This window comes from Delphinapterus leucas, unplaced genomic scaffold (genome assembly GCF_059928025.1).
Source record: "Delphinapterus leucas isolate spDelLeu-1000000601 "Yukka" unplaced genomic scaffold, BTC_Dleu_Yukka2 spDelLeu_asBTCV2_sq80, whole genome shotgun sequence".
Lineage (NCBI taxonomy): Eukaryota > Metazoa > Chordata > Mammalia > Artiodactyla > Monodontidae > Delphinapterus > Delphinapterus leucas.
The window spans coordinates 1130220-1150523 of NW_028322289.1; the positions used below are offsets into that span (position 1 = coordinate 1130220).

The 20304-nt window shown below is 40.6% G+C and overlaps 1 protein-coding gene across 1 annotated transcript; it reads left to right on the plus strand.

Annotated features, from left to right (window-relative positions):
- The first annotated feature begins 1333 nt into the window (after nucleotides 1-1333).
- On the plus strand, nucleotides 1334-20284 carry LOC149743801 (protein TASOR 2-like). The gene is given in 6 exon segments (XM_089906155.1): nucleotides 1334-2108; nucleotides 6857-7099; nucleotides 10863-11683; nucleotides 11685-11740; nucleotides 12067-12496; nucleotides 15689-20284. Coding segments are annotated over 6 exon segments (3777 nt in total). The 5' UTR covers nucleotides 1334-1348; the 3' UTR covers nucleotides 17156-20284.
- Nucleotides 20285-20304: the final 20 nt, after the last annotated feature.

Genomic DNA, 20304 nt, shown 5'->3' on the forward strand with positions numbered 1-20304 from the left:
TTATTATCTGTGGGTTTTTTATTACTGATAAATTACATTTTCTAGGATTTTATTACCTATTTCTCAGTGACCTGACCTTTTCTCTTTTTTCCTGTACTCTTTTCCTTTAGGTTATTGAGTTGCTGAAAAATTAGCATTTCAGCCAGAGAGTGAACCAGGGAGAGGAAGTAAAATACAGACTAGTCAGTCTAGTTACATAATATTAAAAAATTGCATTTGCTAGAGAAGGTGATGAAATATATAGCAGTAGTTACCATGAGAGTTGGGGGTTACTTAGGGTTTACTTTCTTTTAGTTCAACTGGTTTGTGTTGTAACTCTAGTTTCTTCCAGTTTTATTGAGATATTATATAATTGACATACAGCACTATATAAGTTTAGGGTTTACCAGCATAAAGATTTGACTTACATACATTATGAAACAACTACCACAGTAATTCTAGTGAACATCCATCATATCATATAGATACAAAATTAAAGAAAATAGAAAAAACATTTTTTCCCTTGTGATGAGAACTATTAGTATTTCCCTTCTTTTTCCTTCTTTGGCTGTGTTGGGTCCTCGTTGCTGCAGGCTTTCTCTAGTTGCGGCTAGCGGGGGCTACTCTTCATTGCAGTGCACGTGCTTCTCATTGTGGTAGCTTCTGTTGTTGCAGAGCACTGGCTCTAGGCACGCGGGCTTCGGTAGTTGTGGCATGCAAGCTCAGTAGTTGTGGCTCGCAGTCTCTAGAGCGCAGGCTCAGTAGTTGTGGTGCACGGGCTTTGTTGCTCCATGGCATGTGGGATCTTCCCAGACCAGAGCTCGAACCCGTGTACCCTGCAAAGGCAGGTGGATTCTCAACCACTGCGCCACCAGGGAAGTCCCAGTATTTACTTTCTTAACTTTCATATGTAACGTCAGCAGTGTTAATTATTTTTTATTATGTTGTACATTACATCTTTAGTACTTATTTATCCTATAACTGAAAGTTTGCACCTGTGACTACCTTCTTAAGAGAATTTGAAGTAGGTCATATAAGGTACAGATTAGATACATTTTAAAAGCAGAAGATGAGAATAGAAAAGTAATTCTGCCAACTCTAAATGCCGGTGCATTGAGCCCACGCTGGGCTCCTGGTCAGATGAGATGGAGCTGCAGGCGGGCCTGCCTTCTTCATTCTCACCTGGTGATCCCATCTGAGTGACTCTTTTTTGGTTCTGTGTGTGCGTGTTTTCATATATATGGAGATAATATATGTTCATTAAGTGCATCCATAAGTCTTCTATTAATTGCTATTTAGATTACCATTTGAAACACTGTATCATATTTAACCATCCTGTAATTTTGTAATCTAAAGCGTTTTTTCCTGCATGTTTTTGAAAAAACAAGAACTTTGGGTTTTTAATACATGTGTATATATTTTAGGGCTGAAAGACTTGAAAGTTGAAGATGACATCTCATTGAAGGTGGTACCTATTTTACCTGCCCTTAATTGTGCCCTGCTGGAAGCAAAGAAATCATTTTCTGAAAAAGGAATCTGTCCAAACACATTAGTAAAGCATAATCTCCAAGAACTGTACAAGGTGGACAAAAGTCCTTCATTGACTGCTGCTTCTCAGGATGGAATTAAAGAGACTGCATTCTTTGGCAAAGTGTCCAGTGGTTTTGACTTGACTCCTCCAGCTGAAAAGTGCCCTTTACAGTCTTTAACTCAGTTGAGATCTTATTCTTCAAATCCTAATGGGTACATTTTGGAAGTATCTACTGCACTAGACTTATTGGCAGACTGTCCTCAGTCTCCATGTATTTCAGATGGAATTTGTGACGCTGGATTTTCTTTAGTTATGACTCCAAATGCTGAATTTCACGACTCAGCGGCGGAAGTAAGAAAAGAAACAGAAACACAAAAGAATTCTGAAGAGATGTTTAAAGCAAGGCAGGGAGCTCTGGTCCCATTAAGTCCCGCATCAAATCTGAGAGTTCAGCGTAAGAGAAAAGCAGGCACGCTGCCCGTGGTACAGAGTAAAAGGGTGAAGTTGTGCCATCCCTTTCCCAGAAGAACTCGTGGTGGAGCAAAGAAGCGTCCAGACTCTCGCACAACTCTCAAGTTCCGTCAGAAAAGAGAAAACGGTAAGCATGGTCTGTATGGATTTTCAGCTGAGCAATTAGTAATAACTGTTGTGTGTTAACCCTGTTCCTGTGTGACCATCCTGGACTGTAGCTTGACAGTGTCCGTTAGCTCTCTCCAGGTGATCTGTGTGCATGCTAAAGTTGGAGAAGCGCTAATCTAGATAACATGAAAATCAAGAAATAGGACAAAAGCCCACCCACCAAAAGCTTGTATTTCACTTGTAAAACTGCTCAAATCATCACTCAGTTATTTACTTACCTGTCTAAGAAGTACGGTATTTCAGATGGAATTTATTGATGCTGGATTTTCTTTAGTTATGACTCCAGGTGCTGAATTTCACGACTCAGCGGCGGAAGTAAGAAAAGAAACAGAAACACAAAAGAATTCTGAAGAGATGTTTAAAGCAAGGCAGGGAGCTCTGGTCCCATTAAGTCCGGCATCAAATCTGAGAGTTCAGCGTAAGAGAAAAGCAGGCACGCTGCCCGTGGTACAGAGTAAAAGGGTGAAGTTGTGCCGTCCCTTTCCCAGAAGAACTCGTGGTGGAGCAAAGAAGCGTCCAGACTCTCGCACAACTCTCAAGTTCCGTCGGAAAAGAGAAAACGGTAAGCATGGTCTGTATGGATTTTCAGATGAGCAATTAGTAATAACTGTTGTGTGTCAACCCTGTTCCTGTGTGACCATCCTGGACCGTAGCTTGACAGTGTCCGTTAGCTCTCTCCAGGTGATCTGTGTGCATGCTAAAGTTGGAGAAGCGCTAATCTAGATAACATGAAAATCAAGAAATAGGACAAAAGCCCACCCACCAAAAGCTTGTATTTCACCTGTAAAACTGCTCAGATCATCACTCAGTTATTTACTTACCTGTCCAAGAAATAAGGTATTTCAGATGGAATTTGTGATGCTGGATTTTCTTTAGTTATGACTCCAGGTGCTGAATTTCACAACTCAGCGGCAGAAGTAAGAAAAGAAACAGAAACACAAAAGAATTCTGAAGAGATGTTTAAAACAAGGCAGGGAACTCTGGTCCCATCAAGTCCCGCATCAAATCTGAGAGTTCAGCGTAAGAGAAAAGCAGGCACGCTGCCCGTGGTACAGAGTAAAAGGGTGAAGTTGTGCCGTCCCTTTCCCAGAAGAACTCGTGGTGGAGCAAAGAAGCGTCCAGACTCTCGCACAACTCTCAAGTTCCGTCAGAAAAGAGAAAACGGTAAGCCTGGTCTGTATGGATTTTCAGCTGAGCAATTAGTAATAACTGTTGTGTGTTAACCCTGTTCCTGTGTGACCATCCTGGACTGTAGCTTGACAGTGTCCGTTAGCTCTCTCCAGGTGATCTGTGTGCATGCTAAAGTTGGAGAAGCGCTAATCTAGATAACATGAAAATCAAGAAATAGGACAAAAGCCCACCCACCAAAAGCTTGTATTTCACCTGTAAAACTGCTCAGATCATCACTCAGTTATTTACTTACCTGTCCAAGAAATAAGGTATTTCAGATGGAATTTGTGATGCTGGATTTTCTTTAGTTATGACTCCAGGTGCTGAATTTCACAACTCAGCGGCAGAAGTAAGAAAAGAAACAGAAACACAAAAGAATTCTGAAGAGATGTTTAAAGCAAGGCAGGGAGCTCTGGTCCCATCAAGTCCCGCATCAAATCTGAGAGTTCAGCGTAAGAGAAAAGCAGGCACGCTGCCCGTGGTACAGAGTAAAAGGGTGAAGTTGTGCCGTCCCTTTCCCAGAAGAACTCGTGGTGGAGCAAAGAAGCGTCCAGACTCTCGCACAGCTCTCAAGTTCCGTCAGAAAAGAGAAAACGGTAAGCATGGTCTGTATGGATTTTCAGATGAGCAATTAGTAATAACTGTTGTGTGTTAACCCTGTTCCTGTGTGACCATCCTGGACTGTAGCTAGACAGTGTCCGTTAGCTCTCTCCAGGTGATCTGTGTGCATGCTAAAGTTGGAGAAGCGCTAATCTAGATGACATGAAAATCAAGAAATAGGACAAAAGCCCACCCACCAAAAGCTTGTATTTCACTTGTAAAACTGCTCAAATCATCACTCAGTTATTTACTTACCTGTCTAAGAAATAAGGTCATTCAGTTTCTGAACTGTCCTCGGACAAATTCGAGTGGAAGAAGAGGATCTGCTAAAATCAGGCACACTAAGAACAGATGGCAAAAACTGATAAGTGATAGCCTGAACATGTTTAAAGAGGGGGGAAAGTGCCTGGACTCTCCCAGAACTAGAGCATCCTGGGGCAGAATTTCTAATCCTTTGTGTGTTTTAAAAGTGGTCGTCTGGATCCTACTACAGACCTACTGAAACAAGGTCCAGTGGCCTCGAGACATATATATTGAAACAGTTCCTCAAGTGGTTTTGTTGCCCCCTGAAAACTGAGGGAGAATCAGCGTCCAGAGCCATTTAATGTTAGTCAAATGCACTTCAGTGAACAGAGCACGACAAATAACACAATTTTGGCTTAGAGTCATCTCAGATTATGTGTGGTGTATTTTGTTTAAAACTAGGGAACTTATGCTCTATGACCCCTTAGCGAAGAGGTGAGCAGACTTGGGCCAAAGGGTCCCTCAGGCATTACCTGTTGTCTCTGTACTTCACTGTGCTGGCACAGGTGGGCGGCTGTGACTGAGGTCTGGCCCTTCACAGAAAAAATTTGCCAACCCTATCTATAGTATTTTGAATTTTAAAATTCTGATGCCTAAAGAAGAAACACTGGAGGTGTGTGGATCCCCAGGATCCTAGATAATTAAGATTTTACCCTGTGGTTTAACAAGTAGTTATTTCTGGCCAATTATAGTTTGAGAAATTGTGTGTGTGTGTGTGTGTGTGTGTGTGTTTAGGAGGGTGGTAGAAAGAACGGCAGTATGAAGCAGCAACTCACACTCTACATTTCCTCACAAATTCCAGGCCAACCATATTGGGTTTCTCTCTATATGAACCATTTTAAAGGTATTAAATAAATTACCTATAATTCAACATATATGTTGTCACTGTTTCTCAAGTGTGCTAATTTCATCCACTATAAGAAATATGTTTTAGGGATGTCCCTGGCAGTACAGTGGTTACAACTCCACACTTCCAGTGCACAGGGCACGGGTTTGATCCCTGGTCAGGGAACTAAGACACAACATGCCACAGAGTGTGGCCAAAAAATGAACAACAACAACGATGTGATTAAACCAGCCAAGATGACTAAATATAATACCACAAAAGCTCAAAAAAAAAATAGAAAAGAAATACATTGTATATTGTAGTCCAGTACACACAAATTCATACATTACTGAAACAGAAATTTCAGGAAGCATTTACCCTAACTATGTGTAATACAATCTGATATCTTCTGTTTCATTTAACAAAGAATTCTGGTTGCAGCCCATTAAGTTTATTTTATAATACACCCATGGGTTATTGCATGCAGCTTGAGAAACATGTCATTGAGTGATGCAAATAAGCAGGGCAGTCCGTGCAGGGTCACCTGTTTCGTGTTTCTCCTTTTCCTCGCAGGACCTAGGTTGTGAGAGATGTTCCCCTCCCGCCCGTGCAGATGTTACGCTTCCCCTAGTCTTGATCATCTCATCTTATTTTCTTTCTCTTCTTAATTTAGTCTTAACAGTTTTCCTGCTTGACTTATATTTTGCCTTTTTTTATGCTAAAAATTTTAGAAATTGTAACCAGTATAAAATCAGAAGTCTTACTCTGAAAACAAAACTGCTGCTTTATTGCCTTTGATAGTTTAGTAGGGAAGAAAATAATTAGACCCAGGGAAATGTACAACATTAAGAGAGTCTAAAAGCTTTTTTAAAAAACCGTTTATTTTTCTAACCTTCAAAAGAATAAAATGAAACTGGTCTCTTTTCTACATTTCACTAATAACCATCACATTCTGAAACTGTTTAATATGTTTTCTGTTCTCAATGAATTAGAAATAGTATTTTCCATATAACGTGATTTTAAAATATTTGCAAACATTCACACGTGTGATTATTTTATATAGTCAATGGGGAAAACGTTTTCACAGGGAACATTTATTAACATTTTTTTTTAACTCTTAAAGGATTGAAACACTTTCTGCGTGTGATACAAGCAGGTTGTTAATAGTTTTTTCTCCTCATGTGCCCCCACCTTTAGTTCTTTCCTTCCTTCCCTGCGAGAAGTAAAGCTGAGCATTTTGTAAGAGAAATGAGCAATTATAATAGATTTATAGGAAGTTAAATCAGAAGAGGACTTTCTTCAATGTACCTTCCTCTGTCTTCTCTTAAGAGATGATTTTTCAGGCAGTGTTAAAGCTTTGATATTTAGGTGTAGTGAAGGAAAATATGTAAGATGGCTCTTTGTGAACCTACAGTCTCTTCTCTACAGTGTGATCATGGTTTTAACCACATGGCTTTGTGGGAGCTGTGTCGCTTTTGTGTAAATTGAATTATCCGTCACCCTGTGCTGTGAACTAGCATGTTCAGCCTTACCTGCCACATCAGTCAGCAAAGATTATGGAATCTTTTTTAAAAATTAAGTCATGCCTTGTTTCTATAAAGTTACTACTCTGATATTTTTCTCCTAATCCTAATTAGGGGTATAGACCAACACTTAGCAAGTTCAAAAATCTTTTAATGAAATACCCCCAATTTTATATTTTATTCCCCATTATTAAAGTTTCCCCCCCAAAACAAATCAAAGGAAAGCTATGCTGATAAATATGTGCGCCCCCTACCCCTTAGAAAACGGTGTCTTTTCTGCATAAGGTGCTGAAGTGCTGACTGCACAGTTTGTACAGACAACCAAATTGGATTGGAAAAACCAAGAAGCTCCTATTTCTAAAGATGTTCCAGGGTCAACGAATGCTAAAAGGGCAAGGAAACGAGAGACATCTCCAGTCAAAACTGTTCCAAGGGCTGAGCCACCTGTGAAGAATTCTCCACAAAAACAGAGGGAAAATATAGTAAAAGGCAATCAGAATCCCAGAATCAGAAAGCAGCCGCAACCTGGTAAGAAGTCCTCTTCCTGTAAATTTCAGCACCGTAATACAGACTAATCGAGGTTATAAAGTAGTATATTGAAACAGTATAAGATCAGTTGAAATCTGTCACGTTCTTGTGGTCTTCTTTAGTTCAGACACTGACAGGACAAGTAACTTGGTTTCCCATTGTGAATAAATAAGAAAGTGCCAAGATTCATACCTTCACTAAATAGACCCTACTTTTCATTCTGCAGAAAGCCTGAACATGAACTGTTTAGCAGAGTTAAAGTATAAATGGCCTTTTCTAATGACTAAATTCACAAGCAAGTAGCATCTGGCAGTATTTTTCTGGACCATAATCAGTTATAGAAGATATTATAAGTTTGTCCAGAGGGAACTGTAAAGACATGGTTCAAAGCAGTCAGTAATCTCGAATCCTGTATTTCACTTGTATTTTTTCTTGTTTTTTTTCGGTACGTGGGCCTCTCACTGCTGTGGCCTCTCCCGTTGCGGAGCACAGGCTCCAGACGCGCAGGCTCAGCAGCCGTGGCTCACGGGCCCAGCCGCTCCGCGGCATGTGGGATCTTCCCGGACCGGGGCACGAACCCGTGTCCCCTGCATCGGCAGGCGGACTCTCAACCACTGCGCCACCAGGGAAGCCCCTGTATTTGGTTTCAAAAGGCATTAAATTAATTTTAAAAGCAGTTTTACTTTTCTACTTCTACTTGTGCGGAAGTGAATAACCAAGTCTCCTTCTGTGAGCCAGCAGCTGACTGCTGGTTCCGTGTTCCACCTGCTGGAACCTCCTCGTTGCTGGCACGTTCCCTCATCACCGCGGACCTCACTTTTCTCCCAGCTCCATGTCCCTCTTCACACCCGTCTCTCTGAGTAGAGTGCAGCTCCACCAAGCTGCAAAATCTATACATTTTACAGTATCTTCGGTATTGAGTCCTACTGTGTTGTATGTGTGGTGGTGTTTTTTGTTTAGAAAACCCTTCATTTCCTCATATCTCTGTATTTCCATCAGTTTTCTGTCTAATCTCATGATTCTACTTTCTCTCATCTACCTTTAGGTTTTTTAAAAGCCTCAAATTTAGTGGAATTCAGGGAAAGAAACTCTTGTTTTGTTGGGGTGATGGTATTATGGATGAGCTTGGTTTTTTCTTTCCTCATTGTTTAAAAAAATTTTTTCGGCCACACCTTGCAGCATGTGGGATCTCGGTTCCCTGACCAGGGATCGAACCCACACTGCCTGCATTGGAAGCGCAGAGTCTTAACCACTGGACCACAGGGAAGTCCCTTTCCTCAGTTTCGTTAATGTTGTTTATGGCTGAAGATTTTTCTGAAAGCTCCTCAGTCATATCACCGTACAGCCTGTAGAGAGTCATACCCAACACAGCCTCTCTGCTTGTCTCCCCAGGCAGTTACGAGGTGGTCTTACCCACGGGTGCACATTTCTCTCCTGCCGTTTCCCAATGCGTGCCTTCCCTGCCAGGCACATGGTGCCACCCACACGAACCACGCCTGTTGTCACTCCTGTGCAGTCCCCTCTGCTCAGCTAAGTCCACCCGGAGTTATTTCCTGATGCTCTGATCTGCACTCATTTCTCCTTTTTTTTCCATTTCTTTTTTGGGTTTTTGAGAACGTTAAAGAGTTAATTCATACTATTTTCCAATCATCTGGTGTGTCTTGGTCCTGTCTTTCCAATTAGTTTGTGAACAGGATGAGTATAGATACATACATAATGCATTGTATTCCCAGCCTTGTCATTAGAATTCCTTGTGCTGAATTGGCTTCTATATACTTGTAGGCTAATCGATTAGTGGGAGGAGGTGTGCAACTGGGCATTGGCAGAAAAGTGAGCCCAGAAAATGAAAAGTTTCCAGAATGGGTATTCAGAAATAGGGCGATTTGTATTGCAAGTGTCTGTATATATTGTGCAGCCACATTCCAAGTTAAAATTTTAAGATTACCACCTTTTAAATAATGTGTTAATTTTTTCTTTTATTTCTTAATCACCCATGCTAATCCACTTCATTTCTTTTACTTGAAATATCAGAGTTTAAGAAGGCTCAATCATTTTGTTACTGAAACTAATGGTTTTCTGTCCTTTTTAAAGTTTTCAATATAGTTTTTATTTACTGAACTCTTTAATTTTTTATAATTTATTTGGCATCATTTTATCTATATTTCTTAAAAGAGATAGATGATCAGTATTGTATTTTTAATTAATTGAAAACCTCTAGCAAGTCAGTTATTAAATGATTTACCTGAAATGACACATATGAAAATGAACCCTTTTTCTTGACTCAATACAGTGTTCTCTATATTCGACCTTCCTCATAGTGATACTCAGTGTAAGAACCATAGTATTTAAGGATAGAATGAACTTAGTGTCAGTAAACACATCAGATCCTAAAATGAATGTGTTTCCAGTACACCCGGAGGGTTCACGAGACAGCCCTCTTTGGGCCACTTTCTCGTACCTCACCCCGTTGGGCTTTGATATTTTAAATAAAAACTGGGCAGTGGTTGATTAATTTTACCCTCCTCACCATACACACACTCTTGTCATTCTGTTTGATGACCTCATAGGCCAGAGTTTTCTCTGTAAATGTACTGTCATTGGGCTTTGCAGACAGGTTAGTAATTTATTTCAGACCTGCTACTGCTAATTATAAAGAGGAGCACAGTTGGCTTTTCTGTCCATCCAGCCACCTGCTACAGGGACTCACTGCCCAGTATTGTTGAGAACTTTGTCCTTCATGATAATCACATTTTAAAAGGCTGAATCAAAGTCCTGAGAAGGCAAGTAAACCACCTGAGAATGTTAGTTTTCTGACCGAATGCCAGTGGGTAGATTTGAGTACCTGCTGTAAGGAGAATTATCAGTAGATGAGGAGATTTGCTTTTTTGCAGATAGAATAGAGAGGAAATGTTTTTAATGCAGAAACTGAAGTTTTAAAACTTGAAATTAATTGGCGATTCTGAATATTCTTACTTTTCTCATTTTTTATTTGTATCGTAACGTATTATAATTAAACATCAGTACGGTTAAAAATCATCTCTATTTTGAACTTAGGTGGTTTCTCTAATAACTTGCCAAGGGAAATGATTTCTAAGAAAGTACATTAACCTTCTATAATATACACTTTAAACTTAGAAATTCTTAGATTCTCACTAGATTGTAAGCTCTCTGAGGGCAGGAGTCTTGTTTTCTTGTTTTTGTTTTTTTCTCTTTGTATATTTCTTTAGCTGAGCAGTATGCCTTGTGTGTAGGTCAGTACATGCAGGTTTTTTTTGTTTGTTTGTTTTTGTTTTTTTGCGGTACGCGGGCCTCTCACTGTTGTGGCCTCTTCCGTTGCGGAGCACAGGCTCCGGACGCGCAGGCTCAGTGGCCACGGCTCACGGGCCCAGCCGCTCCGTGGCATGTGGGATCTTCCTGGACCGGGGCACGAACCCGTATGCCCTGCATCGGCAGGCAGACTCTTAACCACTGCGCCACCAGGGAAGCCTGAGTACATGCAGTTTTGAAGGGTGATTTCTTTTTAAATTAATATGCACATTCCTTAAGACTTGTTCCTTGGTAAATACATTATAATACATCAGGAAGTTGGACAAGACCTCACTCTGGTAATAAAAATTTAACATACAATTTATGCAACATATCAAGAGGTTTTTCTTGAATATGTTGACTTAACTGTTGATTTTCACTGAACCATAGGAATATGACAAAGAATTAATTCTATGGAAATCAAGTGTTATGTGTCTTTTTTTCTTTTATGCTGAAGCCAAAGGAGAAACTTCTTCACAGCTTCAATCAGAAATTTCAGATGGTCAAGAAGATGTTATTAGCATAAGTACAGCTCAACCAGAAAATATCACAGTGGCTCCAGAAGACCCACCTGAAAACTCCATTGTCAACTGTGACTCCCAGGCCCTAAATATGTTGGCTGATCTTGCATTAAGCGCTGCTACCTCTACCACACCATCCTCTGAGCCCAGAAACTTGCCCTGCTCCTCTGAATTGCCACAGAACGATGTTTTGCTTTCTAAAGAACATTCTTTGCGTGGTACATCAGACCATGAATATCATAGAGGAGTAAAAAGTCAAAAAGGTGGACCGTTATCCAAGCCCTCCTCTGATAAGAGTAATCTGACATCAGACCCCACGGTCAGCCAGGAGGAAGAAAGCTTGGTTGCCGGCATTCAGGCCCCTGCAGAAGCCCAGTCAGCACTGCCCGAGGAAACCCTAGAAAGTTCCGACGCAAGCCAAAGCTCTGTCGTTGCTGTGGAGCATTCCTATGCCCTGCTCCTTGCAGAACATTCAAAGAAGCATCTACAGCAGAGAGGGGCCCCAGGCCCTGCGTTTGCCAAGAATGGCACAAAAGGCCCTGAAGCGGGAACCCCAGTGGGGAAAGTGATGCCATTTCGGCATCAGCAGGTCACCTCCCCACTGCAGCAGCTTTCCGAGGCCCCAGCGCTCAGGCGCAGGAGCGGGGTGCTGCCCTCCAGCCTGCAGGACTTCTGCCGCTCTCGTGCCGTATTCAGCTGTGACGGCTCCTTTAAGGTCACTTTCGTATGGGAAGCAGATTACGTGTTCAGCTTAGACGGCAAGTAAGTATACCAACAACCCCCTGGAGAAGACTGTAGTCAGAGCACTACACGGGTGAGTGGGAGTGACCCTGGATGAAAGTGGATGGACTTTTCTGTTGAGATAAATGTAGCGAGAAGGGATACTTGTGCTAAACCCTGGGGAGGGAGAAGGAAGTGTGTAAGATCCAGTAACTTGGGAATAATACCAAGCAGATTCACTGTAATTATTTGTTATATCAACTTCATTTTTATCTTACTCATTGTTTCATGTTCATGTAATTTTTAAAATAAAAATGAACACAAAAACTAAGGTTAATAATTAAGGCACTTACTTATAAGATAATCAACTAAAACAGTCATTTTCAATGATTTTGGTTTCTTCTTTCTTTAAAATCTCAGGCCTTGGAATACTGATTTACCAGATACCATGGAAGAAGTGAAGCTTTTACTTCATATGTGGGTAGCTCTGTTTTATAGCAATCAAAATAAAGTCATACAATCATCCCGAAAAGTAGTAGAACACAGCAACCCAGCAAAATACGTGTGCATAAATAGCACGTTAGAATCGTTTGAATTCAGTGAAATTGAAGAGTCCTCCGGTGTGGAAAGGTGCTCCGTAGACCCTCTGTTGGAGACTAATGAGGCTCCCAGAGGTCCTACTGCCAAAGTGTCCTTCCCAATCACTGACCCCCTGCTTCCTTTCATGAAACCACCGCCTGTGAGAGGCTTGGAGCTTTGGGTGCAGAATGAACAGAAAGAAATGTTTGCAACAGCAGGTCATCCAGAGACCCCAGAAAGCCAGAATTTCATCTATTCCTGTAATAATGAGGTAGGTCAAGCTGAATACTGTAAATGCTGGTGTTATTTTTGAAGAAATATTTTTTGTACGTAAAATCACATTCATAACAAGGCATTGGTTTCTTTTAGGAAAGTGGATTCTCTAGCTATGTAAAGGATTAGAATGCCAGAAACTTAGTTTACAAAGTCTGGATTGTCTGCAGGTGGAGCTTATCTACCATCCTGATTGAAGAAACAAAAGGAGGAAAAAAATCGTAGGCCTCAGATGATCTGGGAGCCAACCATAATTATGTAGCTTTTTAGTTGTATGATTTGGGGCAAATTACTTGTTCTCTGAGCTTATTATCTTTTAAAAGAGGTGAATAATACTTATTCTGTTTACCTATAATAGTGTTTATGGATCAAATGCAGTAATAATAAATATAAAAAATCTTTGATAAACCTTAAAGGAAACTAAAATTGAATATATTAAAAAATATTTTTAAAAACAAATCCTGAGGGCTTCCCTGGTGGCGCAGTGGTTGAGAGTCCGCCTGCCGATGCAGGGGACACGGGTTCGTGCCCCGGTCTGGGAAGATCCCACATGCCGCGGAGCGGCTGGGCCCGTGAGCCGTGGCCGCTGAGGCTGCGCGTCCGGAGCCTGTGCTCCGCAACGGGAGAGGCCACAACAGTGACAGGCCCGCGTACCACCAAAACAGAAAACAAATCCTGAGACAGTAAATAAAATGCCAGACCTCTCATAGTCTGCAGATAACTGTTTGTAAATATGAAAAATACACTTTGTTTCATTTCACTGTTCTCAACTGATAGGACGGATAATCGAATTTTTTTTTTTTTTTTTTTTTTTTTTTGCGGTACGCGGGCCTCTCACTGTTGTGGCCTCTTCCTTTGCAAAGCACAGGCTCCAGATGCGCAGGTTCAGCGGCCACGGCTCACGGGCCCAGCCGCTCCGTGGCATGTGGGATCTTCCCGTACTGGGGCACGAACCTGTATTCCCTGCATCGGCAGGCAGGCTCTTAACCACTGCGCCACCAGGGAAGCCTGATAATCGAATTTTAATTGGAGCAAATTAAAAAGTTGTATCAAGATTCTAAGTAAATGGATTGACAAAATACCTGCCTTTTTAAGCTTTCAGAGCAGATTTATTACAGAATAATTTTACATGGGTTTGGGCACCTTCAGTGCCTGTGTTAACATTGAGTTTCTGTACCTGGGCTTCCGTGGGGATTTGCAGGTCCAGGGGTGAGCCTCAGAGGGTCTGTGAGTGTCTGCAGATGCTCATCTTCATCAGAATGAAGACTGGTGGAACGCTGTGGGCCAGAGACTGGTCTGAGCCCTTCACTCGCATTAGCTCAGTTAATTCTCACACGGCCGGGTGAGGTAAGGACCGTGCCACCCATCTTATAGGTGAGAAGACTGAGGATGGAGAAGTACAGAATGGCCTGGAGGCACATAGTAAATTGTCCGGCCAAGACTCAGATCTGGACACTCTAGCTGTTTCTCAGTGTCTAATTCTGTGGATGTATTTATGTATATATATGCACATATGTGTGTGTTTATATGTGTACACATAAAATATATGTTACGTGTGTATGCGTTCTTTTTCTGAGGATGGGGTTCATAAATTTCATCTTATTCTCAAAGAGATACATAAAATCACTACCTTAGAATAAGAAAGTATTTATGTTTAGTCAGGCAGATTTTAATTATTACATATATATTTATACACACACTAGTTTCTTATAAAGTATTTTCGGTCGTGGTAATATATATTAACTTACTTTAGTAGTGTCCAATTAGGAATGATTTTCTTGCAAACATGAAAGAGTATTAAGTAGAAAGTAGAATGTTAAAATTAACGATTCCTAACACTTTCTATAGCATATACTTAGAAACATGTTTCCGTCATCTTCTTGAATACTGTACCCATACTTTAAAGGTGCACACACATCCTGTACCACTCCCTATTCTAGGGCAAACTAGGATTATCAAAGTTTTCATTTCACTAAGAGCACAGGCATGGTGAGATTCACGACTATGGCCCAACATTATCAGCCACAGTACGATTGGGAGGGTCATAGAACTGTTCTCAGAATGAGTGTGCCATCAAGAGTTTTCTACGCTTTGTATCTGGCCAGTCGTGTCCCCTTAAAACCAAGTCTCAGCTCCTCCCTGCCAATTGCTCAGGTCAGTGTCTTTCTTTGACTAAGGCAGAAATGTTTTTAACAAGAGATTTGAAACACAGGTCCTGACTTACAACACGACTGCTTCAAAATCTGGCAGGAAATCTGTGGCCGTAGTGTTCCAGAGCTACAGGTGTAGGTCAACTGTATGGTCAATCCACTTTACCATATTCTGAACAAGACCATTCTTCAGCCTTTAAAAAAAAGAAGAAAAGAAACAGCCTTTTTATGAGGTTATCAAAATTGTCCAGAGGTATTTCTGTTACTGTTTATGCTAAATCCTTTCTGGTACTGTTTAAATCAGTCCTTTTAGTTGAGTTTATTAATGCAAGCTGCACTGTGTTTTCTGCTGCTTTGTTGAATAGGGAGGTATTAAACTGAGAGAGAGATTATGTCCAGTTATAAGCTAAGAAGACAGCTAAGGGGTAAGGGACTTTTATTTAACAAGATAGAGATTGATACCTTGGGAAAGCTGCTTATCAGTGTATTCTGAGTACAAGAGATAATAATTAGTGTTTCCTCATGGGAACATTCCAGATGACAGTGCATTTATAGTCTAATTGAAAGCTGGTGTTTAAAATAAGTTATTCTTTGCTTTAAAGATTATCTTTTAATCTTACTAAAAATAATTTAAATTAATTGAGCACTTTTTCCTCTACTGCTGCATTTCTGAATTAAGTGATGCTATTTAGCAAACAGTCTGCATTTTCAAGTCTTTAAATTGCCAGTGGTCTAGCCGCTTTTCTTCCCAAAAGTCCATTAAAAAAAAAAACAAAAAAACAAGGCTGTGCAACTAAGAAAGTTTTGGAGTTCTCGTGTGTGTGTATTTAGATAAAACAAATTCCTATTTGGGGGGTATTTTAAGCCTAAGAAGAGAGGGATTTGCTTGATCTCTACCCTATGAAGATTCAAAAGAACAGAGCAAACTAAAATTGATCTTTGTCTGTTCTGTTCTTCACATATGTAAATGCTTGAAAAAAAGATCTATTTGGCCCTTGATTTTTTAAATTAATTTATTTCTTTTGCTTTTATCATTTCAGATAATTGGGGGGAAAGCCGAACAAGAGTCGTCAGATAAACTAGAGACCTCTAATCTGGTGCTTTCTAGCATTGGAAGTACCCAAACTAATGGATCTTCTATTCCTGCTGAAGATAAAACCTTTGAGCCACTTGATGGCACACAGGTGACATCTTATAATGATACTGTCACACAGTCCACATTCGCCAGGACTTACGATGGGATCAGCAATCCGTCAATGATTTTTCAAAAGTCTGTGTACAGCACCCTTGAAAGCAAAGTTGATGTTTTTCATGCAAAAATGCAAACAAAAACAGGTGCTTTGCAGGGCTTTATCCAGCATAGCAGCCTTATAATCAAAGAATGTCAGTCATCCTTGGAAGGGGAGGATGATACGGAGTATGGAGTGATTAATCTGGAACGAGTTACATTCAGTTTTGAAAAAAATGCCTATGCACCAATACAGACAGAAGTTGTAAACAGAGCTGATAAACCTACACCCTTTAATGTGGAGTTGATTAAACAAGTATCACCTGCTACAAGCCTTAGACATCCTGTGTCCGCATTTGAAAAGACACAGGGTCTTAGGGACGTTCCCTCTCTGGCAATGTCAGGACAACAAGGCGCTAAGTACCTTTGTGCCTTCTCAGTGAGTAGAGAGATACTTGCTAAAGAAATGTGTTCATTACAGAAAGGGCAGGCTGTTGCAGGCTCACCATCGCCGTCTGATAATTGCCTTGTAACAGAGGCATTATCACTAGTTAAAAGTTCTAGTTATTTGTTACCCAGAGAAGAAATGAAGCTCTCTCAAGAATGTTTTCCGTCGAGCCAGAGTCTCTTCAGCATCTCTTCGGAAGACACTGTAGAGTCGTCCCAGCTTGAAGAAGTAGTCTCATCGTCAGCTTCTGATCCCTTGGAAGAAAAAGATTCACTTGACTGCGTCCCATCAGTGAGGAATGCTTCGGATGGCTCTTCAGAACTAAAGAATGACAAGAGTGGTCTAAACAGTGAACACATGAGTTTTGAAACATTTAATTCTGCATTTACCAAACAAACCAGCCTATCTGTGAATAGAGAGGAAGTCAGCCTCGAGTTATCAGAGGAGGATTCTGACCTTGACCTCACTCTCACCATATCACCGCCCACGAGTCCCTGGGAAGAAGCATCCGCTGGTGAGATGGAGCAGCAGCAGGAGGCCCCGTTACCCTGCTTAGAGCTTCAGGAGACAGCGGAAGAAATAATTGAGCCTGAAGAGGTGCCTGATGTGAACTCTGCTGATCACACGTCAATGAAACCACGAGAAAGTGAGAGAAAAGGTGATAACTTACAGACAGTGGCTTTCATACTTTCGAAAGAAACCTGTGCCCTTGAGGTTGCAGAGGAAGTTCAAGTTGGTTCAGACTTCTCCTTCAGTTGTTTTTTTTGTTTGTTTTTTTTTTGTTTGTTTTTGTTTCTGTTTTTTTTCCCCCTCCTTCAGTTCTTTAATTAAAGAAGTGTCACCAGCTTCTAGTCCTGACTGCCAGGTACCAGGTGAAGAAGCACAGCCAGCTTGGGCTGTATTTCCAAGTAGTTTTAAACTCTGTGATGCACACTATGAGAAAACTGACAGATCCTCCCAGGTTGAAACAGTAGATTTGGCCATAACAGAAAAAGAAAATTCTTTTGTTGGTCCCACCCATCCAGTGGGACAAGATAACTTAACTCAGATATAGAAGGAAAAATACCAAAATTTAATAACGATGATATTTTGTGGGATTTTAATTTTATTCTTTATGTTTTCCCTGTATTTTCTACGGTCGGAATGACTACTTTTACAGGCAGAAAAAAATAATAATGCTTAGTTTTGTTTTTTTTTAAATCAAAGTAAGAAATCAGCCAGGTTATTACAATTCATTGTCCAACTTCTTACCTCGCCTCAGCCATGTAAAACGGGGGTTGACCGAGACTTGGAAGAACCACCCAGACTGGCAGTGGCAGCATGGTTGTGTGAATGAAATGCAATGACTTTTCTCCGGTAACTTGCGGAGAAGACCTAATAAAAGCATCTTGAATAAGGTCATTACCCCTTCAAAGGAGGAGGAAGGCTGTGTCATAGCCTGACATGCCTATTTCTAGTACTCGCCTTTGTGTGAGAACAGCATGACTGGATTATCAGCAAAAGAATCTTAGGAAAAGGCCCTGCCAATAAGGAGTCAAAGTCATGTGAAAGGGTCAGAGGAAGAAAGACCAAGGACTCAGTGTGGGAGGGACTTCCCAGACATACTGTACAACAGACAGAAAATAGGCACCTTCCTCACCGTCATGAGGAGTAATTCACATCCTGTGACATTGCTTTCTGTCCTTGATTATCTCAAATACAAGAAAATATTATCAATCAGCCTTTCTGAAAAGTACCAATACCAATGATCCACATTTCCTTTTCCTTCATTTGTCTGTTAACAGTGTTGATGTAAACCTTCCTGAAATAGAAGCCAGCACATTTCTTAAAATATGTTTTTGATGAGTGGTGCTCCCCACTTTCCCTTTCCTATTATTTCCCATGCCTCTCACAAGAAAAAGAAAAGAATTCGAAATTTTTTCCCCAATTGATCATGCTTTGGTTAGCGGGGGAGTTTTAAAGCTACCTTTCCCAATTTGGGTTATTTCCATAACAAACAAAAAGAACTATATTGCCAGTATTACTAAGAACATGCATAAAAGGATGCTTAATCCGTTTCGATAAGCTATTCACAGGCATAAAGAAACATTCAGAGAGGTTAGTCATTGTCATGAGAAGCTCAGGAAAACTATCACTTTCAAATGCAGTATTTAGGACACACTCCCGTGCATTGAGTCATCCCTCCAGCATTTGCGGAGCTGCCACTGACTAAGCAGAGGGGGTTGGCCGAAGGAGCTAGCCTTGTGTGACATGCCAGCCCAGGCCGGCCGATGAAAAGCATGTAGAAGGACATCGTGGAAAATTCCTAGGTCCTGAAATCCCAGCGCCAAGTAAGGGGAAGTTGCAGAGGTTGCAGTGCGGGTGCACAAGAAGGAAGGCTACAGAAGTACAGCACAGAAAGACTTCCAGGGCCCACGCTGCCAAAATGAGGCCTGGAGAACATTGATTTGCAGAGCAGCAGGACCGATGCCTTTCGAGATAGGGTACAGTGTTTCTGGATGCTGATGGAGCCTCTTGAAAGGTAGATCAATTTCTGGGGTCCCTTTTAGGGAGACTCTCACCCCGGGCAGGCTGCTGACCATCACCGCTGACCTGAGCACAGCTATATACAGAAGGATGACACCAGGAAGCCTAGGTCTGTGCCTTTGGAAAGAAAAGCATCACACTCAGAGAGTCTGGGGAGCTTTTATTGATATTAAGCAACAGATTCACAGGTGTCAATATAATATAGAAGCCAAACTTCATTTAAAGTCTATAACTGTAGGAAAGCTTATATATGACTTCCAGATCCTCACAAATCCATTTGTTTCAGAAAACATTCTAAAGAAGAAGTCTGGAAAATCCTTAATTAAATTTTGGGATTGAGATGATGATGGGATACAGAATAAAGGAGGTCTCACAGATCTTTGGGGTTGATCGGAGGAAGGCCACATGGAGGAAGTGACTTAGGAATTTTCTTGTGAAAGTTTTGTTTATTTAGGGGCGCTGCTGGTTTGGCATAAATGGGACTTTCTCAAGTATCACTAATGAAATAACTAACCTCCATTCTATGAGTGTTTTCACCTGCAGTCAGTCCATCTGCTGCCAGGACGGAAGACAATGTAGCCTACATGCATAGCCATTTTCCCCAGTAGGTAGCATCCTATTTATGGAATAGTTCTTGGTTATTTTATTTTAAAGACGGAATTATCAATTTTGTATTTGTCCGGGTGATTTAACTACAGCTTACCTAGACATCGGTGATGCCAACAACAAATGAGTATTTTCCCTTTTCTTTGAAAACCTTTGATTTATATGAGAAGACTGTTCTGTGTACCTCAGTGTTCTACAACTTGGGGGAACATTTTTCTTCGTGTTTTACACATTGCCAGAATGTCTGACTTTGTTGTCTGGCTTTGTTCACAGCAGCACTGTAGTTTTCCATTAGTTTTGGGTTACAGTGTTCAATATTATTGTTTTAAATTATTCTCATTTTAAGCAGAATAGCTTCAAAGCTATTCATTGAAATTAATGATAAAAATAAGGATTTTACAAGTGTGCTCAGTTGTAGCAAAAATAAGTCTATTTTAACCAGTAGCTTTGTTTTTGCACGTTAAGGTCAGAAATGCACATGTAATGCATGTTGGAGTCTGTTTTAAAGGTTTTACCACCTGTGTAAAAACTAACATCTTCAATGGTTTTATCTGCTGTTATTCATGCTACACTACATAAACATTTTTTTCCTAAATGGTACAAATTTATAAACTGTCATTTTCACTTACTCAGTTTTTGTAAACAGCGTACTACAAAAATCAACCCTCTGAGGAAGAAATAATCATTTATTTATATTAGAAATAATTTCTACACCAATCTTTAAAACTCAAAACCAAGCAAAAACATTGGTAAGATACATAGTATCTATTTGGAACAAAGGTTTTTGTACCTAATTTGTTTCATTTTAATAAAGACAACTAAAAATCATTCAACTGCTTCTGCAATGA